Source organism: Stegodyphus dumicola, chromosome 1 (genome assembly GCF_044657685.1).
Source record: "Stegodyphus dumicola isolate Sdum_Otavi_A_Nest chromosome 1, ASM4465768v1".
In the NCBI taxonomy this organism is placed as follows: domain Eukaryota; kingdom Metazoa; phylum Arthropoda; class Arachnida; order Araneae; family Eresidae; genus Stegodyphus; species Stegodyphus dumicola.
Window position 1 is genome coordinate 99,527,739 of NC_140768.1, and position 25,666 is coordinate 99,553,404.

The window sequence follows — 25,666 nt, forward strand, 5'->3', positions numbered from 1 at the left end:
GCGCATGCGCAGAAAGATTTTAGCTTTGAGGTCAGGATTATAGATCATTCCGGATTATGGGTGTCCGAATTAACGACTTTTGACTGTATAAAAAAATTCTAACTGAACTTTAAAATTATGTATGTATTAACATGTGTTGTATATTGTTTTTAATATCAAGACACTTTGAACATGTTATAATCGCACCAAACTTTATTAGCTGATTGATTTTTAAATTAAAAATGGTTTTAGTAAATGAAAATGCATTTTAAAATTATGTACTTGTATTTATTTCTTCAATTTATCATTTTTTAGACAAATAAAAAAAAAGGTTGTATTTGGCTTTCTGTCAGCCATGATGTTGTTTCTTCTCAGATGGTGGTAAGTTTCATTTTTGTTTACAGTTTCTTTGAGATTGCCTACATTTGAAGAGGAATATTTTTTAATTTATATAAAATTTTGTTTAATCAAGCATTTTATTTTCAATCTGATTGATGATTCCAGTGTCATGATGTATGATGTCCTGGATGTTCATGATGTACAAGTCATGCAATTATCTGAGACATAATGTACATAAAATATCTGATGTTTTCTTTGAAGTATAAATTTGATATTAATTCCCTAAACTTAACCTCTTTTTAATATGATTTCATTTTTCTTTCATAAAATGTGGTAGAAATGTGGTAGATAAAATCAGGTAATCCTGGCAAACTGACTGCATGGATAATATCAATTAAATAAATGAGAATAAGTGTGAAATTTACCAGTAATAGCAATTTTATATGAAATATTTCTAAAGAATGTTTAGATTGAAAATTGGTGAAAAGTAGGTATTAAAAAAAGATTTGTGTGATACTCATCATCTGGCCACCCCCTGGATGTTCATATGTTGCTTGGAAACTGTGTTTCTCTATTATATGTGCCCTACTCACTCGCTCTGTGTCAGTTGTCACCCACTAGTAGGCAAGGGGTATAATCAATGAACACTAAAGCCCCATTCACATGCAATGCTCCTTCCCACAGCTGCCGTTAGCAAGAGGAGAAAAAGGAGACATGAAAGAGTTTCGTCTTTAGGACCCGTTCAGAAGACCACCGTCTTCCTTCCCTTTACACCTAAGCCTCTGTGAACAATCACGTCTCCAAATTGGCAGATTTCTAATACTGTTTACACATTTTTAACGTTGTTTACTGTTGTTAATTTTGTAATCAGTACTTTTGCAACTGGTACCTGAACTTTTGTAATGGTTCCTGAAAAATATATGCTTTTTAATTATTATTATTTTATAAACTGTTATTTAGTTCATTCTTGGTGCTTGTCGCTATGGTTAAAAGATGTTCATGGATTTCTAAACTGCTTCCCGATAAGATATAGAACTCAAACTTTGTACATACACTGCTTGTGAATGTGGTGTCATGCTTTTGATTTTTAGAGGATTAGATTTTTTTCAAATTTAAAGTTGAAACGATTTTTTGCAAATATTAACAAATAAACTGTGAATCTCAGAATATTATAGTTTGCACCATAACACACTGTGGAGGAAAAAAAATTAAATGAAATTTTTAGCGTATTTTTTTAATAAAATATTTTGGGAGAATTTTTGAAAATCATTTATATTTTTAGACTTTTTGACTTAATTTTAAAATTTCATATCTAAAAATATATTGGTTACAAACTTCCAACATTTTCACAGCTTATAAAACAAACTTTTCGCATTTAAAAAAAATGATAAAGGAAATTAATTGGATGATTTTTTTACTTTTTTAAAAGATATGCAATGAAGCAGAATGGGAAATATTGGTTCTTCTTGGGCATCAATTCGAAACATTGGTTTCAAAGTAATAATCTCATTATACCACACTATTTTTATGACATTATTTATACTATACAGTCAAAAGTCGTTAATTCGGACACCCATAATCCGGAATGATCTATAATCCGGACCTCAAAGCTACAAACTTTCTGTGCATGCGTCGCATTGACGCATACTCGTAAGACCTTTACGGCTGCGAATATGCGTGTGCGCGTGTGCAAAATACGTTTACGAATGCGCGTTTAATGTATAACGGACGGTATAAGCTAAGCTAAAATTATCTAATTCAGTTATTGTTGCAGATTGCGTTGTTCCTTAATCTTCGAATTGGATTCAGCTTATTATTTTTTGCAGACTGTTAGAGCAATTTTATAAAACTAAGCTTGAACTTTCGAATATGTGAAATAGAATTTCTGATATATATTTACTAATATGTAAAGGATCTACAAAGCGAAAATATGTTTCGAAGTCTATTAAACAAAAAGTGGAATTGCTGCAAAATATGGATAAATTCATATCCTTTGTTTATCTAAACTATCTAAACTAAAACGTTTGTTTATCTAAACTCTGTTTATCTTTAACGCCACGGCGTTAAATTGGAATCTTGAATTGGAAGTTGATCTGTCAGCACTATCCTTATCTTCAGGGCAGATGCTTTTATTTTATTTGGCTTATAATTCCTTACTAAATGTAGTATTTCATCTCAATGTACTCCGTCTTTGATATGATTTAAATCAAATTCCTCTTCATTATAATTCGCTTCTGATAGCGAAGAAAGTGACAGAGGTTATTGAAAACAAAAAAATTTTGATTGACAAATTAGTCGGTATTCTCGACACAGCAATTATAGGACTTCAACAGCGGAACTTTGTAACTGAAGAAGAAATTATGTCTGTTTATAGAATTAAAGAGAATGTATTATCACATAAAAAACGAAGCAACTTAAACAACTTACATTGAAAGAAATGTTTAATAAAGTAAACAAATAAATATTAAGCTTTTTTTTTTTTTTTTTTTTTGTAAATTTTGATACCCTTTAGATCATAATTGTTCTTTATTTCATAAATTACGGTTTCATATTTTTAATTTTATAATTTCTGCATGTCCATCTTACCAGATTTAAACTGATGATCTATAATCTGGAAAAATCGATAATCCGGAATCGCCGAAGTCCCGACGAGTCCGTATTAACGACTTTTGACTGTATAACTTGTTATTGTTGCCAGTTGTTAGTTCAGCGTGAGATCGGAGATATTTTTGAGTTAACTTTCTCTTAAGATGCGTTTTGCATTCCGTTGTGTTTAATCTTCTTATTAGATTGAAGCATAACTACTGATTATACTTAGTGATATTCTAAACACTTGTACGACTATTTCTGTGGAAAATTCAAGAACTTTGAAGTATTTCTGTTGATAAAATAAATTTAATTAAGCTATCATCGGATTTGAGTGCAATGACAATCATTTAGAAACTATTAAGAATGTATTACAAACTCGTACGCACACAACAATATTATAATTAATTAATGTATTAAAATTGTTTTGAACATGTTTTACAAAACAAAAATAGGTAAAGAAAAATTCTGCTTGAGTTTTATGATTTTTTGCAATTTTTCTGGCCACATAAGGTTTTAAAAAAAGGTTTGTAATTTATGTTTATATTTACCAATTGAAAAAATAGCACTAGGTTTGATTTATACTGTCAAAAGTTGTTAATCCGGACTCGTCAGGACTTCGGCGATTCCGGATTATAGATCATCACTTTAAATCTGGTAAGATGGCATGCAGAAATTATAAAATTAAAAATATGAAACCATAATTTATGAAATAAAGAACAATTATGATCTAAAGGGTATCAAAATTTACAAAAAAAAAGCTTAATATTTATTTGTTTACTTTATTTAACATTTCTTTCAATGTAAGTTGTTTAAGTTGCTTCGTTTTTTTATGTGATAATACATTTTCTTTAATTCTATAAACAGAGATAATTTCTTCTTCAGTTACAAAGTTCCGTTGTTGAAGTCCTGTAATTGCTGTGTCGAGAATACCGACTAATTTGTCAATCGAAATTTTTTCGTTTTCAATAACCAACCTCTGTGTCACTTTCTTCACTCTCGGAAGCGAATTATAATGATGAGGAATTTGATTTAAATCATATTGAAGGAGTACATCGAGATGAAATACTACATTTAGTAAGGAATTATAAGCCAAATAAAATAAAAACATCTGCCCTGAAGAGAAGGATAGTGCTGACAGATCAACTTCCAATTCATGCGCGCCGCGACATCCCCCCCCCACCACAAAGCAGCATGAAATTGATAAACAGATTTCGGAATGGTTAGGGAAACAAAACCTTTATCCATTTTTTGCAGCAATTCCACTTTTTGTTTAATGGACTTCGAAACATACTTTTACTTTGTAGATCCTTTACATATTAGTAAATATATATCAGAAATTCTATTTCACATAATTGAAAGTTCAAGATTACTTTTATAAAATTGCTCTAACAGTCTGCAAAAAATAATAAGCTGGATCCAATTCGAAGATCAAGGAACAACCTAATCTGCAACATTAACTGAATTAGATAATTTTAGCTTAGCTTATACCGTCCGTTATACATTAAACGTGCATCCGTAAATGTATTATGCGCATGCGCACACGCATATTCACAGCCATTAAGGTCTTACGCGCATGCGCAGAAGGTTTGTAGCTTTGAGGTTCGAATTAACGACTTTTGACTGTATATGTGTGTATTGAAATTCAGTAATAACATTTTAAAGATTTGAAATGATTAAATGTCTATTTAGACAGTTTGTATTCTTTAAACTGCAAATTCAAACTGAGAAAAATTTTGCATTTTTTTCGATAAATCCTTATATTTAAAGTCCTAAAGCATATACAGGTATGGACTAAATTATGTATTATTTTACCGCTTATTTAAAATTATATACTTTATAGAAACAAGGATGGGGTTTTGCAAAATACTGAAAAGAAAAATTATTTGAAATGAAAATGTGACTGAGATCATATTTGTTTTAAAGATTTTAGATAAAAGTGTATTTTTATTTTTTTCTCAGAAACTAATTCATTAATTGCAAAATCATTCCTTGAAGTTATTAAGAACACTCTAATAAATACAATAAAAAAACTGGGGGAGACATTGAAAATTGTACTAGAAGAAAGATATTTTAATTGTAAAATTTTAATTAAAAAAATTACAAGCAAAAACTTTTTATCAGCTTAAAATTATTTTGTCTCACAAAACCATTTAATAATATTCATAAAAAGTAGATGAAAATGCTTAAATTTTTTTTAAAAAATCATTGAAAAGGTACTTAGTCCCTTGTCGCATTGAAGCCGATATGCACTTCTCTTAAACTTTAGTTTTAATTTGAACAATATTTCTGGAATACCATCAAATAACCTTGTATGCATTTGTCTGTAATTTCCATATCTTGTACACTTCTATCTAATTTTTGGGGAGATGCTATCACATCCCCAGACATCTATCAGCGCGATTCTTTTACTGACAATCCAGCGAGCAGTAACTAAAATTAAGTGAACCGCGCAGTATAGTACGGGAAATCTCCCATTTACCCTGCTCCCGAGAGGTAAGGAACATTCAACCTCCAATTCGGCGAGGCAGTTAATGCTTGTTCCCATGTGAATGGGACACGTTGGAAGAACCGGTTTTCGCTACCGGTCGAATCTGCTCTTGTGAATGGGGCTTAATAGTTCAACCTGAATTTGATTTTAGGCAAACAGGCTGGCTGTGTGGGAGTTTTCATGGTTTTCCCCATGTATAACAAATCAGTTCGCCTCAGAAAGTCCTCAATGAAGGCATCCTTACCCTTTACCTCATGTGCTTTGCTGTAATTTGGTGATCTTTAACTCAAATTGGGTGTGAGCTGAATGCATTATCTGAAATCAGCTGATGCCCCCTCCAAATAAAAACTTTTAACTTAATTTAAAATTTTATTTACTGAATATATATTAAATTATACATAAACAGTAACTATAATGACCCAAAGGAAGAAATTTCAGTTTATATTTACTGTCTGAAATCTAAAAGTTATCATCTTTAAGAAATCTCTGTTGGTTATTACACTTTATAATTAACATGTATTGACATCTAAATAATGAATTTTCAGAATGATATTTTTTTCAAATAATTCTGGTATGTTGAATTAACCACTAAATAATTTACTTAAATTAAGCAAATTAAAGAAACCGTGGGACCAAATATAAGAAAAATTATAACAACTTATTATCTTTCTTTTATTTATTGAATTTTCCTTAATGCATTCAGAAAAAAATGCATGTATTTATATGTAAATAAACATAAAATTCTTTATTTTTACTACAGCTTTCAGCTGCATTCAGCACATTCAGCCGAATGCTTATGTTTAGATTTAGCTTTCTCATGGCATTTTCATTTTGATCAAGTTTGTTATTTTGGAGAAAAATTACTAGGAACTATCTTTATCACAAACTGTAAATGCTCATTGGACAATCTGATTCATTCTGCATGAAAAAATTGTTATATTAAATGCATTCTCAAGCAAAGCAATTATTTTCAGATATAAATGTATTTCCAAACAAAATTATTATTCTTATTTTAAAAATTCATAACTGAGAGCATTTATCTTTTGAAATGTATGAAAAAGGGGTAGTCAAATCTGTATCTGCAAATCTTTGAATAAAATTTATATCATAGTGTAAATTATATAGCTCCATTTATAGATTTTCCAAAGGGTTACTTTTGTTTTTAATTTTTTGTCCGCTTTTGTTTTTAATGATAAAAACATAATGTAAAACTGAGTTAAAAATTGTTAAAATCTTAAATGTTTCTTCAAATTCTTGCCATAATAATTAATGTCATAATAATGCTAATTAATTTAGAGAAAAGATGTTTGTGGGCCACCAGTTTGAGACCACTGCTATAATCAAATAAATGAAACCAATTGTCTCACTCAGCCAGTTTAAGCATAAATTGGGGAACAAATGCACATTTCTTTTGTTTTGTTTTCTAAATGCACTGTTCAACTTAATAATCATGAATTTTTATCAGTATGAATAACCATAAAAGAAATAATTGACAGAATAAAGTGATTTCTTAAGTAATGCATATATTCATATGTGTAAATATTATAACATTTCTGTAGAGGACCAGGAAAGGCATATTCTAAAAGATAAAAAGTGCTAATAATTTAAGGAAGAAAAATGCATGTTTTCCAGAACCACATGGCATTAAGCAGCAAACTACAGCTCTCAGCAGTTTTCAAGTGCAAATTTCCATTTAGTGCCTAAATGGGAAAAAAGGAATTTATTTAGGATTGGTAAAAATGTGTTTAAAAGTCAATATTCCGTTGCATAAATTAGAGCATGATTATTTTGTAAAATTCATCCATGGTTTAGATAATCTTCTGGAGATTCCAGATACAAGTTTATGCTTTGAGCATATTCTAAGAAAGCAATAAAAGATAAGTCAATAGTAGCAGAGGCCAATGAAAAATGATTAGTTTTTTCATATTTTGTAATTTATTTTCATTACTGAAACAGTGATTTATATTTCTTCTTCTTTATTTATTTATATTTATTTGGTTAATTTAAATAAAAATTTTTCAAATATGAAAATTTATGTTTTTATGTTTGTGAAATTTTTAATTTTTTAATATGAAAATAATCAATCAATTAAGCAAGTAAAAAGTTATTAAACTGTTCATATAATTTTTTTTCTTAGCAAAGGAACTTGATTAAGACATTATGCAAATAGCATTTATTATAGTGGTATTTTCAATAATTGTATACAAGTGCATAATTCGTGTATTTTCTCTTAAATCTTTCTAAATTATTGTAGTGCGTTTTATGCAGTATTATTGAACTCAAGATAGCAGTGTGCTTTGAGTATTTAGCTGAACCATTTTTGTGATAAGTAGAGTTTGAATATTTTATAAACTTGTAGTCAATATTTTTATTCCTGAAACTTTCATTTTACATTGCTCTTTCAAGACATATACTGCATTTATTCTCATTTCTCCCCCTCATGTATCTTTGCTTAAGCTTTTCCATCATATAACTTTAAAACTTTTGATATATGTTAGCTGCAGTCAAGTATGGATACATAGCTTAGTATGACATGAATAATTGTAATTAACTTCTTTTAATTGTAGAATACAATAATATTTGAACATCTGTTCAAATTTCCCAAATCCTTCCTTTAAGTTCTTCTATTGGAAGTGATAATCATCAACATGCAATGGATATCTGGCAAATATATGTTATTAGTACATCTAGCTGGATAAGCTGGATATTTAGCAACATATTATTATTATCTGGCAAATTAAGTTATATATGAAAAAGAAGAATTCCTTTCTTTCATTTTTTTTATTTCAAGGCTTTAATTGTTCAATTGAATTTTTATTACTTTGAAATGTCACATCAAAATATTTTAAAATTAAAAATAGTAAAATATTAATTTTTTCAAACCAAAATTGAGCATTGATGTTGAGAATTCAATATTGAGCTGTGGTTTGAAAAAAAAAATTTTTTTTTCAAGTCAAAGATTGTTTATTTTAGAAAAAAACAAGGTATTTCAAAACTTCTTTCCTTTAGATTTTTAAATGTGATATTTTCAGAATTAGTAAAATGATGAAGCTAAATAATTATTTGACACTTTTCAAGTTCTGTTGCACCTTTGGTTTGGTACAACGGAAGTTAAATGAAGTTTTGCTTTCATAAAGTATACCCACTTCTGAAAATAGCTTTTCACTATATATGCCATTAATTAATGGAGAAAGATGTTTGTTAGCTATTTTAAGTATCTCAAATTAATTTTTCGGTAGGGGTATGGTGAATTTTCTCTTTCTACCATTGGCTTAGGAAGGTATTAATTTTAACTCCTGAATACAATTCATCCTTGGTTATTTGGATACAATTCATATATTTAAAATATTAGAAATCTGTAGAAAAATTATCCTATTAAAACAGTCAGAACTTTCATTATTTTGAGATTTTTCTTTTTCTTCTCCCTCCCTTTCTGAGATAATTTTGCATAGGGATTTTGTAAATTTGATCCTTTTATTTTTAATTAACCTTTTACATGCTATCATTTCCCATTAAGACAATTTTTTTCTGGACTGGCATTTATATATATATATTTGAGTGATTGTAGATAAATATTTTAATGTACATTTGTTTATATACATGGGGTCCGAATTAAATGTATCTAAATTGGAGAGGTCGCTCTATTTAACAAAAAGTTTAAAAGCATAAGAAAACTGTAAAATTAGATACCAATACTCACAAAGTTTTTACAGTCAAAAGTCTTTAATCCGGACTCGTCGGGACTTTGGCGATTCCAGATTATCGGTTTTTCCGGATTATAGATCATCAATTTAAATCTGGTAAGATGGCATGCAGAAATTATAAAATTAAAAATATGAAACTGTAATTTATGAAATAAAGAGTAATTATGATCTAAAGGGTATAAACATTTACAAAAAAAAAGCTTAATATTTATTTGTTTACTTTATTAAACATTTCTTTCAACGCGCGCATGCGTAAAGCATACATTACGCATAGTCGAAATTAGAAAATTGCAACCGGAAAACTATTTTGATGTGTATTTGTGATATTTATAATGATGAGGAATTTGATTTAAATCATATCAAAGACGGAGTACATCGAGATGAAATACTGCATTTAGTAAGGAATTATAAGCCGAATAAAATAAAAACATCTGCCCTGAAGATGAGGATAGTGCTGACAGATCAACTTCCAGTTCATTGCGCACCGTGATGTCCCCCCCCCAGAGCAGCGTGAAATTGATAAACAGATTTTGGAATTTTTAGAAAAACAAAGGATATGCTTATCCATTTTTTGCAGCAATTCCAATTTTTGTTTGATGGACATCAAAACATGCTTTCGCTTTGTAGATCCTTTGGCAGCTCCAGAATCGGAAATTCTTTTTGACATAATCGAAAGTTCAAGCTTACCTTTTATAAAATTGCTCTAACAGTCTGCAAAAAATAATAAGCTGGATCTAATTAGAAGATTAAGGAACAACACAATCTGCAACATTAACTGAAATAGATAATTAGATAATTTTAGCTTAGCTTATACTATCTGTTATACATTAAACACGCATGATTAAAGTTATGCATATGCAAAAATGTATATGCGCATGCGTAAACGTAAATGCATTTATGCATGCGCAGAAAGTTTGTAGCCTTGAGGTCCGGATTATAGATCATTCCAGATTACGGACATCTGGATTAAAGATTTTTGACTGTATTAAACAATCAGCACAATCCCACATGAGCTTCCTTAGTAGCCCTGAGAATGTCCAGTCAGTAGTCCAGTTCCAGCCATGTCCATGTAGCATTTCCGAAGTTGCAGTAGCAATAGCTGCGGTTATGGAAGCGTGAAGGTTTTCAATATCACAGATGTTCCCTTTCACGTAGTACCAAAAGAAGAAACTGAGAGGAGTCACGTGGGGAGACGTTGGTGGCCAGGAAATTGGGCCACCACATCCTAGCCATTGGTTAGGGAAAGTTGTATCTAAAAATGCACAAACATGCTTATTCCAGTGAGGAGGGGCCCCATCTTGTTGGAAGATAACTGTGAGTTGTAAATGCTGCATTTAGGGTATTGTGTAAATTTGTGATATGTCCAGGTAAATGTTTACTGTCACAGATGTCGTAGCAAACAGAAACGGTCCTATGATTGTATCGTGATAGAGCACACTAGACGTTGATTTTTCGGTTGCTCCATGCCAATTCGTGTAGTGAATGGGAATTTTCTGAGCCTCAAATTCTGCAGTTGTGCTTATTAGCATTGTTGCTAACATGAAATGTAGCTTCATCTGAAAAAAAAAAAAAGATGCAGTTTTAAAAATTGTGTTCATTTTCGATGCGAGATAACATCTCCACAGCAAATGCTGCGTGCTGCAGCTCATCATTTGGTTGCAGTTTCTGCACAATCTGCATTTTATATGCATAAAACCTCAGCTTTCGATGCAGCACATCATGAATAGTTGATTGTGGTACAGAATCTGCCCGATCGACTGACAAGGACTCGGAATGAAAGCTTGTCGAACATCTTCCACACGTGAATCAAAATGTGAAAGCTGATCTTTTCAGGACACTTCCCATTTCTAGAAACATTTTGTGCCACTTCTTTATGGTCTTAGCTTGGATTTCTTTTATAAACTGCTTGAAGCATTCTTTGCACTATTACTATGGACTTGTGTTCTGCATACCAGAAAACAATTTGTGCCTTCTCTTGTGGTCACATCATTTTTCCATTTGTCAACTCAGCAAAAGTGCAGGTGCGTTAGACACAAGAAAAGAATATTGTCATCAAACTCTTCGAATTCAGTTCTCACATGTGGCCAATATCGCCTTCATAGCACTACAACTTTGTTTTTAAATGACTGTTCAAAATAGGTACATTTGATTTGGACACCCTGTGTATTACATTTTCCCTATTGGGTGGACTCCGTAGTTTAAGGCTGGGAATGCAGTCAGTCTTTTATTTAGCTTTTAAGTATTTTAGTTTATGAATTTAAAAAACTTTGCTCAAGTTGTGGTATTTTCTATACTTTTTCTTATTTAATTCGTAAAACACATTAAAAAATAATGGAAATTTAAATAAATGTATATTTATTTTTTCAGTTTGGGAAAGGAGGGGAAGGGGAATGCTTGTCTAGCAATGATGAAAGTGGTGCATGGAGCAAAACAGGTTGAGAACCACCTATCTGTATTTTAATATTAGAATTTTCCATACATTATGAATCAGACTGCAATAATTTGGTAATATTTTGGAATGGCATAGGTTTGGACGCCAAATGATATGTTGAAACTATTTTGATTTTTAAACCTGAAATCTAAAACATAGTGAACGCTCTCTATGGCACATGCACCAGGTTATTTTGGTCTTATGTGAAGTTGATCATCTTGGAGTGATGTATTCATCTCTCTCTCTCTCTCTATGGCACTAGGTGATTTTGGTCTTATATGGAATTGATCATCTTGGAGTGGTGCATGAAAACAATTAGCTAATGATTATTCTTTCAATTTAATTACTGAGCATCGCTTATTTACAGTTCTTTTTGCACATGGTTTCACCACTAAATAATTCACAATTCTCATGTGACTGATTTTGAGTATCAATTTAATTCTATTATGAATGGAATGACTTTTAAAATTACTAATTTTAGTGATCTTATTTCTTTTGATTTTTTGAAAAGTTAAAATAAAGGTAAATTTTCAGTTAGTAAGTAGTGATATCCCGAAAGCTGAAACTTCTGTACCCTCAGTAATGTATAAATAATATGCAAATGACACATTCACTGTGCTTCAAAAGTGTTGCTTTTAAATTTCAATACTAAGTAATTTTCTACAGCTGAAATATAAAAGTCCTCTAAACAGCTCATTTTATATTATCTATAATGGTCCAAAAATTTAAAGAATTTCTGATGGGTTCAAATTTGTTACTTCATTAAATTTAATAGACCTTTTTCATTACGTACTGATATATAATTGCTGGACATCCTTTTTTAGAACATTCTATGCCAGTGGTTCTCAACCTTTTGATTAACGTTTGCCATCTAAACAAAAATTGAAAACCTTTAGTACCACCACTACAAAGTACTGCTACCACCACCACTCTTGAACAAAGTTCATATCGCATAAATTTATGTGTGTTAGAGAAAAAACTCAGTCAGGATGTTGGGGTTTTATTTCTGAATATAATAATTAAAAATACTTTGCTTCTTTGTGTACCATCTATTTTTCTCTTGCGTACCGGTTGAGAACCCCTTTTCTATGCTTTTTGCAATTACTTTAACTGCTTTTACACATATTCAGCAACTTCTTATACTTTCAATACATTATAAAAGTGTTCATTAATTTCAATATTACTTAACATAGAATCTGATTAAAGTAAATTTGACATTCTTCTTCCAGATAGCCAAATATGTAGTTTAAAATCAAGCTAAATATTCAGTATCTAATAATATGTTTAATACCTATTACATCTCCAGTAATGACCATGTAGTTTTTCACTGTTTCAAGAGTTAGAATTATTAAAACTGGAGGATGTATGCAAATAAATGTGCTTTTTCATTATAGCAGTGGCATTTCTTTATGTATGTACAATAATGATTTTTTCCCCTTCCTAGATTGACTCATTAAAATCTCATAATGGTTCAGCAGTACTTAAATTTGAACCATTTATTATGCACGTGTTATGTTCTACTATGGAGAGTGCTAAAAAATTAGTAAGTAAATTTTAATTAAATAACTTTTAAATAAATATTTCTGCTGTTTCATTTAAGCGTTTGGTACTTTTCAATTAACAAAGTGCCACTTAGCACTAAATGTAAATATTGGCAAGAGATCTAACTAGAGGTAGAGATGGCAAAAATACAGAAATTCACAAATGAGTATACATAATTATTTAAGTTGACAGAATTTTGCAAATATGATCCCTTGACACAAGAAGTAAATAAAGCAAATATTAAAAAAAAAAGAAATATGTGAACTTTTGAACTTGTATACATTGTATTAACTTTTATTTTTATGGTGCAATATTTTGATGCTGCATTAGTAGTTAGATACAGTTTCATTCTGTAGTTTTTGAGTGCAATTTTGGTACTGCTCTGTTATCAGAACCGGGTTTAGAAATGTATGTATGTCTGCATGTGTGTGTTCATATATGCATATATATGCAAGTATGAATGCATGTTTGTGTATACATATACACATATATGCACATACTGCATATAAGCACGCATTCGTACATTTCTGAATCCGGTCCTGATAACAGAACAGTATCGAAAGTTTTCAGTACAGAAGCACCTTTGGTAGAATATAATTGTGATTCTTCATTATTTGACCATAGCCAGTTCATATAATTGATATTTATTCTTTAAAAGGGAAGGTGAAGAAGAAGGGGGAAAAGAAAAAAACTGAAAATATTGAAAGAAAAATTATGGGATCTGTATTCATTCTGTCTGCTGTCATTGCATAGCTACACACTTCACGCGAAACAAACGGGTTACCACACTTGGTACTGACTGCTACCTCTTTGATTGGGTCAGTAGTCAATTAAGAACAGTAATTGAACCAAATTTTAAATTAAATGTTCAGCTTTTAAATATAAATTTATGTTGATTTCAAAGTTTTTTTTAATTATGCTTTTAAAGTGTCAAATTAAAAGCAAGAATTGTTTTTTATATTAAAATGAAAACAAACTTTATTAATGATTACAAAGTGTAAAATTTCTGTGCTTATGATGTATTAAAATAGTTTAAAGATATTGACACATAGATTACCCACCTTCACAAGGATGTATTCTATGGAATATTTTCCAAGAGACTGTGCTATGCATGAAGAAATCACATAAAATGCCTTATGTAAATGTAAACATGAGCCAATTGTCCTTAGAATGGCTTCAACAAAGTCATCCCTTCTCCTTGACAAGTAGCCTTATGCATTGCAATCTTCAGTTAAATACACTAACATTTAATTTCATTCACTTAGCCTGTTTTGGCTGTAATTTAATACTGAGTGAAGCTTGGAATTTTCAACAGTTCTACCAAATGGACAGTTTTAAGCTGATAGAAATATGATAGCTAGTGTTTCTAATGAGTGTTAAAATTAGTACATTAGTTCAAGATCAGGAATCCCATATGCAAATTCATTTGTTGATAAAAGCAAATCTTTACAATCCCAGTCAAAGTACCTGTATATGCTATGCACATGCCCTGCCCAAAATGCAGGGAAAGAGCTATTAGGACACTTGTGAAATTAAAATTAAAATGTTGATAATTCAATTATGCAATTACCACATCAGAATTCTGGTTGAAGGAAATCTTTGTAAGAAATGAACAAATTTGAAATTCATTGAACAGGCTCATTTACATTCTTGGATGCATTATCTGTAGAAACTGAATTGTTAATAATAAGCTGCTTTAGACAAGAAGCAATATTAATAATTTTAGATAGGATACTTGGGAATTTATGGACCACTAGCTTGGGGATTTTGACACTTTCCTTGTGAATTATGAAAAGTAACTTGCAAAGAAGAGAGCTTCTTAAGCTCATATGCTCATATTGTTCAAATGTTTTGCTGTGTTTAATTCTCATTCTGGTAGATAACATCATAGTATCACAATTTAAAATGAATTTATACAGAATCAATACTCTGAGTATAATTTATTCAACTAGGAAATTCCAATGCTATCTGGAGCATAGATAGAATTCATGAAGCCTTTTTAGTTAAATGTGGAAATGTTTCTAGAGCAAAATTATAAAAAACTTGATTTTTAACTTGTTTAAAAAGAAATTTTTGCAAATGTTGTAAGACTAAAAGTAAATTGTATGTTTCATATGTTATTAAATTTTCAGCATGCTATAGGAATTCAGTCTGGCTTCAGGAATTCAGGATTAACAGTAGGTAAAAGTGGAAAGATAACTATGGTATGTTTTTTAATTTTTTAACAGTTATTATTATTTTGGAATGCTCTTTCAGTAATGGAGAATCATAGTTTTTCATATTTACTAAAATTCTAAATCATATTGTGTGCAAAAATTTTTCATAGTCATATGTGATGAAAGTTATTAGAACCACAACATTTACTTTTTTGTCTAGACAATGAGTATTTTGTAATTCTGAAGTTCAGTGCTAAACATATGTAAATTTACTTGGCCTGTGTCTTTTCCATTTTTATTGATATTTTTTCTCCTTTTGTAAACAAAGACAATATAAAATTAAAATTGGCAGACATTCAAGACATTTTTTTAACTTTATGCACAGATGCTATAATTGCTAATGATTCCTATATACCCAGTGTCCAGTATTATACATTTCTCTCAGATACGTTCGCTTCTGTTATTTTTGTGTATTGTTATCTTTTGATTATGCTTTATATTTCAAACATTTTCTATAAAAAAAAAATTTTTTTCATTTTGCTGTTTTATATATTTCTTGATTTTCATTTTTGTAAATAGCAATGCATATTGATAAAGAATGACACAATATGTAAAATCATAATAATTAAAGAAATAAACCCAACAAAACTAGTATTAGGGATTAACTGAAAGAGACCTGCTTTTGGCAGTTATTTGATTGTTTTCTTCAGGAACAATTAAATGAAATCTTGATTCCACAAACAGAAGGAAATTCGAGAAACTTTGAGAACTTTTTATATTGTCCTTTGTAATGAGTAGATATAAAAAAGTTTAAAAAAAGGAGGGAGGGGATACAGTGACATTTGTAGATAATAAGTAGAATCAGAAATTGGAACAAGCCATGAATTAATCTGCTTACAAATAGCACACAAATACGGGTAATAATTATGTATATGTTAAAAACTTTAAAAGAAATAAAAATGATCATGAAATCATTATTCAAATACCTTTAATATATCACTTACAATGATTTAAATGTTTGAAAGAATCTTCATAAATCCAAGCAATGAATTTTTAAAATTCCTTTTGGCGTATAGTCATACATTTCTAGACTTGAAAAAAGAGTTTTGGATTATTTGGAATGTAACAAAGATGCAAGAGCTATTTGCCCAAAGGACATCATGGAATACTTTTTGAAGGAAAAGGACTTTATGGAATACTTTTTGAGGGAAACTGACTTGTATTTGTGTTATGCATGAAAAATTCTCTTGCATTTTCGAGAATTTGAACTCAGATTGAACAACTGCTGTTTAAAGATTTTAAAGAAGAAAAGGGTTTTAATTATTTAGAATATGTAAGGATTGTATAAGATCTTTTCTGTAATGATATACCCATATTTTGTGCATTTTTTTATTTTGTTTAATAGCTGGCCTTTCTAAGACATCAATTAAAACTTTTAGCTGATCTTTCATAAGCATTTTCTTTGATTCTGATTTTTTTATTGAATGAAGTAAAATTTGAATGTAATATATAATGCTTTTAGCTAGTAAAAATATTATTTCAAGTAATCAAGATAACAAGGGTTTTAAAATTAAAGAAATAATTGATTGGGATTATGCACTGTATTATTATCAGGAGAATACATAATCTGAGAGTAGTTAACCATATTGTTGTACTGACAGGACTAAACAATGGCTATTATAACAACTACCAAAATTTTCATCATGCAATGCACAGTTTAAACTATTAATGTTTGGCATTCTTAGAAATGAAAACTACAGTACATTGGAAATTTCTGAGTTTTGGATAATCAGTTTAAATCTAGAAAGATGACATGTTATTAAAAAAGTTCTTTATTGATATTTCTTTAAGAAAAAGGTACTTTTCATAAAGAAAGGTTCTTTTCTGAATCACTACCATGTGAAATTAAAATGTAATTCAAAGCAGAAACGGTAATACTTTCTGGATTTAAAATTGATGTTTGCTGTTCCATTAATTGATTGATGATTGAAGCATTGTTATCGTAGTGTAATTCAGTTATATCATCTTTAGCATTTCTTCTAATAATCCATTAATTAGAAAATTTCACTTTTTTTTTTTTTTTTTTTTTCCTTTTCCCTTGGTGCTATCCAAAAATCATGTGTTTTCATGATCTTGCAATGGCTATACATTGGATTTTATATTAAAATATTTCTAGAATACTTGGATGGTCTTATTTCAGCATTGGTTTTTAAATACTGCTGTGTATATAAAGTTCACTTTATGTATAAGTGCAAATATATCTGCAGTGCGATTCCATTGACTGATTGATGGATGCATAGTTTTGGGGGAAAAGTGAAACAGAAATATTATCATTCATTAAAGCTCTAATTTTAATAAATTAATTATAGAACAAAATAATAAACTACATCAAATGACAAAATGAAAAGAAGAGTGCAAATTGCAGTATTCTTCGGAATCTAAATGCCCTCGGGGGCTCTTTTTTTGTGAGTACAGGTGTGGAAATCCTGAGGTACTCTAGCCCTTTAGGGGATCATCTTGGTGAGACAAGTGTCATATTCCTGGAGCCCCACTGATCCATCCTCTTTTCTGTTTTTCCTGTAAAAAGCTGTAATGAACTGAAAAAAAGCTGTGACTTTTTTAGTCTCTTCTCCCTTGTGGTTCTCTTTTTCACAGGTTAGGGAGTCATCATGAGAAGCTAGAACAGCTCTTTTCTCTAATTTTTGAGTGGCAAGACAATTTCCCACATGTTTGCCATGCATGGAGACCGTGCCATTGGAAAAGAAGGTCCTGGTAGTTGAGGGGTGAGGTACTCTTCGAACATGCTGCTTTACCCTCTGCTTCAGCTAAACAGGAGGCACTTAGTTGTCCTCACTGGTGTCAATCGGCTGGTCTCGCAACCCTACTGTCAGTGGTTTGGGATTAAGCTTTCAGGAGTACCTGCATTCGGGAAAGGTAATTGTGGGGCGTCACTTTGCATATAGGTCTGGCTAGCCCTAACATAAGAATTTGTGTACTGTTGTTAGGCTGTATGGTGGATAGGGCAGTTGAGCCCAAATTTTTTCTCTTTCCAATACGGCAACTCAATATATATTTAATTAAACATCTTGAATCTAGTTACGACCTTCCAAGTACCAATTCTTTACAAATGTCTAGTGTTAAAAAGGTACACACAAATGTGAATAATCCCAACAATTGTTCACGCTTATTTGTTGTCTCTAGTTCTTCTAGCGAGCTGCAAAAGATGTCTCCTTTCATAATAAGCAAGTGCGTTCTTTCTTTTAATGGTGAGCTGAGAAATATAAAGCATCTCCATTCAGGAGACTTTCTTATTGATACAACTTTGGCCACGATATCTGCTTCCTTACTTCAAATAGCCAATCTTGGGCAAGCCATTGTCACTGTAACAGCACATAAAACACTGAATTATTGTCGAGGGGTAATCTCAGAAGTCAACTTTCTGTTTGTGAAGAAGAGATCGTATTTGAGCTTGCTGACCAAAATGTCTGTGGTGCTAATTGGATTAAGACGTGAAAGGAAAGCCAGTTGTTAAACATCAAACATGTTATCCTGACTTTCAACTCGCATGATCTGCCAAAGAATATGAAGGCTAGATATCTTAATTGTTCTGTAAGGCTCTATATTCCAAACCCTATGTGATGCTTCCTATGCAAGCATTTCAACCATTCAAGGATGTCCTGTCGTGGCAACCTCACATGCGCCCGATGCTCAAAAATCAGCTACAATTGGGTTAATTGCACCACCGTACCATTGTGTATAGATGGTAAGGGTGAACACCCAGCATTTTCTTGCTCATGCCTAAAATGGAGATCAGAAAAGGAAGTGAAAATGTTACTAGAAACATCCCATATGCCGAAGCCAGAAGGCTGATTCAAAGCACATAGCTCAGACCAAACTTTTGCCAGTGCTATTAAATCAAGTCAGACAATTCCCACCCAGACTTCAAATAGTACGCTGACTCCACCAAATAACACCCAGCAGAACTGATGTGATACAAAAACAAGAAATAGTAATTCAAAGTAAGCCAAAATATATTACTCCAGAAAATAGTTAAAAATAAAAGCCGTAGCAATAGCTCATTTGATGACATGTTGTTTGTATCTTTAGCTTCAAATAATATGGAAGTAGAGGAGGGGATAGAAGTTCCCATGCAAAACTGAAAAACAGCACAGAAGAATAAACACTAAGCATAATGGTCACAGTCATCTCATGGAACTGTTGTGGGTTCCACCAAAATCTAGTTCACATCAAAGATATGAACAGTAGTCATCATCCTGTGTGCTTGGCAATACAAGAAACAAACCTGAAACCACAACAACAAGCAAAACTTTGGAGGTTTTCTTTCACCAGGAAAGTTAATCTTGGAGCTAAGCCTGCCAGTGGAGCTGTAGGACTCTTCACCTCACTAGATCCATCAATATACTTCCTTCGACAACATCCTTCCAAGTTGTCACTAAATAAACAAATTTTCATATTGTGGTTTTCAGTCATTTCACTTTATTTGCTTCCAAATCAGCATGTTGATCAGTGTAATTTAAATGACTTTGTAGAGCGGCTGCCTGAACACTTTATCATAATAGGGAATTTTAACGGCCATAGTCCACTCTGGGGAAGTAAAGACACAAATTCACAAGGACGACAAATTGAGCAGATGATCGAAGATCATGCCTTTGTCTCGCAAAAAATGGGCAGGACACATACTTCCATGAACGTAGTGGAAAATTTCACTCTCTTGTTCTTGTCTTGTCTTCACCATCTGTGTTGTTATTTTGTACTTTTAATGTTGGAAGTGATTTTTACTACAGCGATCATTATCCCATTTTTATATCTCATGCATGAAGAGGAGCAAATACATAGAGCAGACTGGGAACTCTTCTGTTGCAGAGAAATGTTAGAAGATGTGCAGATCAACAATACAGTGGAATTAGTTACTAATATTGTTATTCAGGCAGCTAACTCTCTATTCCTAGAACATTATAAAAATTGCTAAAACATGCAAAACCATGGTGGAGTCATGATTGTCACAAAGCACTGAAAAAGAAGAGAGAATCATGGGGAAATTTTCTTAGACACCCCACTTCACAAAACCTTATAGCCTACAAAAGAGCCAAAGCAAATGCCTGAAAAGTAATATATCAGAATCAGAAAGATTCATGGATTTTATATGTGTTGTCGATAACATCCTTTACATCAAATTAAGCAGGTTTGAGAAAGAGTTTGAAAATGGCCATAGTGTGATTCCCTAGCCAGCAAGCATTTGAAAGTGACATATAGTGTAGGGTTTCCCTTAGTTTGCATAATAAGTTATTTTAAGTTTGGTATATTTCCTGAACCTCCCATTTTCCCCTCACATTTTCTAAACAGGATGTAAAGTTAAGCGAAGAGAGTATAAAAACGGAGGAACCTTGAAGTTTATTCAGAGCATGTTTTCACTAGCCAGCATATATTACTATTTTGTCCTTGCGGCTGTTACACTGAGTTGGTGATATACGAGGGTAAGTTGAAAAATAAGTTTCCCCTGTCGACTGTGGTCAGAGTTGTGTATGAAAGTCAAAAAATAGAATGAGACATTAAAGATATGACATACCTTTATTTTTCCACATAGGTACCAAGTACATTGAGACATTTGTCATATCGCTTGATAAGCTTCAAAAAGCCCTCCAGGAAAAAATCAGGGCTTTGCATATGGAAGAAGCATTGAACGGCTTGTTTCACTTCAGTATTGCCTCCAAAGCGCCTTCCCCCGAGATTTTTCTTCAAAGCCGGAAACAGATGGAAGTCGCTTGGTGCGAGATCAGGACTGTATGTCGGATGGTGTAGGCGCTCCCAACCAAGAGTTGCAATATGGTTTTGCGTTGCCGTCGCCGAATGTGGTCTGGCATTGTCATCCAACAGCAGAACGCCAGATGTGAGAAGGCCAGGCCACTTTTTCCGAATTGCCTCTTTCAATTTCAACAGGGTGTTACAGTAGCGCGTAGCATTGATGGTTCCAACCTCCGAAACGTCCAGCAACAAAACTCCTTGGGCGTCCCAGAAAACTGTGAGGAGCACTTTACCTGCAGAGGGAGTTGTCTTGAACTTCTTTCGGACAGGTGATGACGGATGTTTCCACTCCATAGATGCAGCCTTCGATTCTGGCGTGAAATGGTGGACCCACGTTTCATCCCCCGTCACAATCCGAAACAGAAAGTCATTGCCATCTTCATGGTAATGCACGAGATGTTCCAGGCTGACCCCCATGCGTTGTTCCTTGTGTGTCGAGGTCAATTGTCGTGGCACTCATCGTGCTGACACTTTTCTGTATCGAAGAATGTCGTGGATGATGTTTTGAGCTCGCTCATATGAGATTCCAAGTTCTTCTGCTACTTCATCGATGGTGATACGCCGGTTCGCTCAAATCATGTCATCCACCTTCCTGACATTTGCAAAAAAGAAAAATCTCGGGGGAAGGCACTTGAAAGCAATACTGAAGTGAAACAAGCTATTCAACGCTTCTTCCATATGCAAAGCCCTGATTTTTTCTTGGAGGACTTTTTGAAGCTTATCAAGCGATATGACAAATGTCTCAACGTACTCGTACGAGAATAATAAAATAAAGGTATGTCATATCTTTAATGTCTCATTCTATTTTTTGACATTCATGCACAACTCTGACCACAGTCGACAGGGGAAACTTATTTTTCAACTTACCTATGTACCTTTTGGCCATTTAATAAGTCTATTGCTGGGTAGGTTGTTGAGTCAACCTAGTTAGCCTTAAACAAAATTGTTAGTCCAGCACTATTACTTATCTTTGAAAGTATTGTTACATTATTCCTTAGTTCCACCGTGAGTTGTTGGTGTTATTGTGAGCATGAAGTATGTGCATTTGTATTAAGAATTTGGCAAATAATAAAGGGTGTGTTTTACCCTTTTTCTGGGCTGGTTTCATTCACACCTGTACATAAAGTCATCAGGTCTCCTTGTAAGATCATTTCAACTGCATGATAGTGAAGAAAGTTAGATCTTCCAACAGGAATCTCAGTTATTCCAGAGAAAATTGATGCAATTTTTTGATTCCCAGACTTTGTAAGGAAAAAAAATATTTGTTGCTAGTGGTCCAGAAGTCCGGATATTAGATTGTTCTGGATACTAAACATCTGGATTTTGTATTTTATACCGTATTACATCTATATTAACATTAATGCAATCTATACTTATAAAGAGGAGCATTTTTTTAAAGTGTGTTGAAGGTTCATCAGGAGAATCTGAAGATATTTCATTTACATCTAGAATATCTGATGACATAAAACTTTCATTACGCACAGAAACATTTTTAGACATTTATTCTTAATTAGTAGGATTTAAATTTCTGTCATTTCCTTTAATAAATATTCTTCATATTCATTTATATCATTTTGATGACCAATCTTTAGTTTGAAATCTTTTTTCATTTGTGCCTCTCAGAATATTTAGAATATTTATTATTTTGCTGTCCATTCCATAATCATGTTGGAAAAGGATATTGCTGCTTCTTATTCATTTCCTTTATTAGATTATCTTTCTCATTTCTGTATACATTTTCCCATACTTTTTTCTAGTTGGTATTTTTAGCAATATATGTGTAGGGGGTACCAGTTAAGTATCCATGATATTCCCATGCTAAATTAAAGAGGTAATTAAATAAAGTATAATATTCAGGTCATTGGAACGTACATCTGAGATCGAGAGATCTATAACTGATGCGTTTGCTCAGAGAACATATTCCTGATTTAGTCATAGACTGATCTAACATTTTAGGCATCAGATTAGCAAATGGCAGTTCCTAAGTTCAACCTAGCTAGCAGATTTAACATTTTGAATGGTGCACAATATTTACCTCTGTAAATAGTACTATGAGGCAATGCTTTATTCACTTATGTCTAGACATTACTGATTGGAAATTATGCATGTGGTTATGATCTGCTTCTAAAAACTGTGTGCTTGTTCTTGCTTTTCAATACTAGAGTTTCGCATACACACACTTCTCAACTCATTGGAGTCATATATGTTCCTTACTCAGTGTACTGGATTTGAACATGTACCCACAATACATCAGGGCTATCATAAACACAGTGCATTTTACATATTTTACTGACACATTAAAATGGCTTCTTTAGTTTATATTATATAGATGCACTTTTGCAGAAAACAAACCCCTGATTTGATCTTGGACTGTGAATACAATTTTGTTTGACTTATTAAACTTTAGGATAGCATAACATCTCCCCTACATTGGATCAAGTTGGCCATTTTAGGCCATATGTTGGTCATATGATTAAAGTTATAAATGGCTAGTAGTTTGCCTGGAATGAACAAACTGGCTGCATGAGATTTTCATTGTTTTCCTCATGTATAACTTCAATATATGCCAATTCTCTTAAGAAAGTTCTTTAAAGAGGCATCCTTTGTTCATGCCATAATTAAAGTCAAATATATATCACAATAAGTTTCAGAAGATCTGTTGATGAGACCAATACATTTTACAATCCTAAAAGCATAAAAAATATTGCATATCAGTTTGATAAAATTCTTTGTTTATGTCTTAAATGCAAAATTTGAGAGAAAATTTTATATAATATTGATATATATATAATACTGTCACAATATTGTTTGAATTAAAGTATAAAAAAATGTAAATATGATTTTAAAATTATAGCTTTTTAAATTAAAATAATGAATTCTTAAAATTTTTAAATTGATATTTTGTAGTGTATCTTCTGTTTTAAACTTGATAAATTTTACATATAGCTTACATTTTAACTTAATCTGGAATTCCTAAATTTTTTTAATTGATATTTTGTAGTGCATCTTCTGTTTTAAACTTGATAAATTTTATATATAGCTTCCAATTTTAACTTAATCTGAGATGTAAAACTACAGGAATTTCGGTTTTCCTCAAATAAATTCTAACTGATTATCTAGAAGTTTTGGTAATAGACACATGTGACTTAGAACCACAGAAGCTACCTGTCGGTTTTGCTGTCTAATAATAATTTGTTTCATACCTTCAGAAAATTTGTTTTAAAAGAAAATGAAAGAATTTATCATGTTTATTTTCATTCATGCATTTTGCTTTGAGAGTGTTTTGTAAATGTAGAAAAAAATTTTGAGTACAAAAAAAAAAAAAAAAAAAAAAAAAAAATCTGAAGTATTCGAGTTTTTAATTAAAATAATGGAAAATAAATTTTTCATACACTGCCACAATATACATGAACTCTTAATCTTGTTTCATTTTAGGCAATAAGAGGAACATTGTCCTTAGAAATCCCCTTATCTCATAATGGTGTTTGGCTGGTTTCTGATGAGGTAATCAAATTAAATAAATTGTATAACAGTGTTATAATGGATATAATTCATTTATGTAAGGTCTTTAATTAAATATATGTTGTAAAGTAATTCTATTGGACTGAAATTTCGATGTATGATGCATAATATGCATAATATGTGTATCATTCCCTAGAAGGTGTGAGCTGCCAAGTATGCTAAATCGACACTTTGTAAAAGTTTTATCCGTTTCAAATCATAATTTTCTAATGCGGGGTTTCTCAACCAATGGTATATGCACCACTGGTGGTACGAAAGAGAAAAATAGGTGGTATGCAAAGAAGCAAAGTATTTTTAACTATTAAATTCAAAAATTAAAACCTCAACATCCTGATTGAGTGTTTTCTCTAACACTTGTAAATTTATGCAATCTGAGCTTTGTTTAAAAGTGGTGGTGGTAGTAGTACTTTGTAGCGGTGGTACTAAAGGTTTTCAATTTTTGTTTAAATGGTACGCATTAGTCAAAAGGTTGAGAACCACTGCTCTAATGGATTCAGTATATATCTAAACTAGTTTCATAATTAAAATTTAAAAAATTGTAATATAGAAATTCATTGGCTTCATCAAGTTGGAAAGAGTTTGTTTTTAAATACAATATTATTTTTTAATTATTAATGTGATTATGAATTAAAATGTCATTACAAATAAAATAATTATATTTGAAAAGTTATATTTTGTGTATTAATCATGTTGGTATGCCTTTTTTTTTTTTTATAACTCCTGAAGAGCAGCCAAGAAACTAAACTTTAAATGCTTTTCCTTCACTTAGCAACAAAAAATACAATTTTTCAAAAGATTTATGGTAATGTAATTTGTATTTTCATAGAAAATAGGGCTTAAATCTAATTGAGCGTTTATTTTTTTTTTTTTTTTTTTTTTTTTTTAAGGATATTGCAACCTTAATTCAATTGTTTTCCTCATGTATAACTTCAATATAGGCCAATTCTCTTAAGAAAGTTTTTTAAAGAGGCATCCTTTGTCCATGCCATAATTGTTACACAGTCAAATATATATCACAATAAGTTTCAGAAGATCTGTTGATGAGACCAATACATTTGATAATCTTAAAAGCATACAAAATAATGCATATGAG

The 25,666-nt window shown here is 31.4% G+C and overlaps 1 protein-coding gene across 3 annotated transcripts in view; it reads left to right on the forward strand.

Annotated features, from left to right (window-relative positions):
* Positions 1 to 25,666, forward strand: part of LOC118197188 (tRNA wybutosine-synthesizing protein 3 homolog) — a 79,846-nt gene that overhangs the window by 6,809 nt on the left and 47,371 nt on the right. For all 3 annotated transcript variants that reach the window (XR_015041575.1, XM_085818158.1, XM_085818151.1), the window contains exons 2-5: positions 295 to 360; positions 12,975 to 13,073; positions 15,205 to 15,276; positions 24,487 to 24,555. Coding sequence is in view for 2 of the 3 variants with exons in the window: in XM_085818158.1 (XP_085674284.1) it covers positions 295 to 360; positions 12,975 to 13,073; positions 15,205 to 15,276; positions 24,487 to 24,555 (306 nt within the window). In the remaining variant the exon portion in view is untranslated. The remainder of the gene's footprint in view (positions 1 to 294; positions 361 to 12,974; positions 13,074 to 15,204; positions 15,277 to 24,486; positions 24,556 to 25,666) is intronic.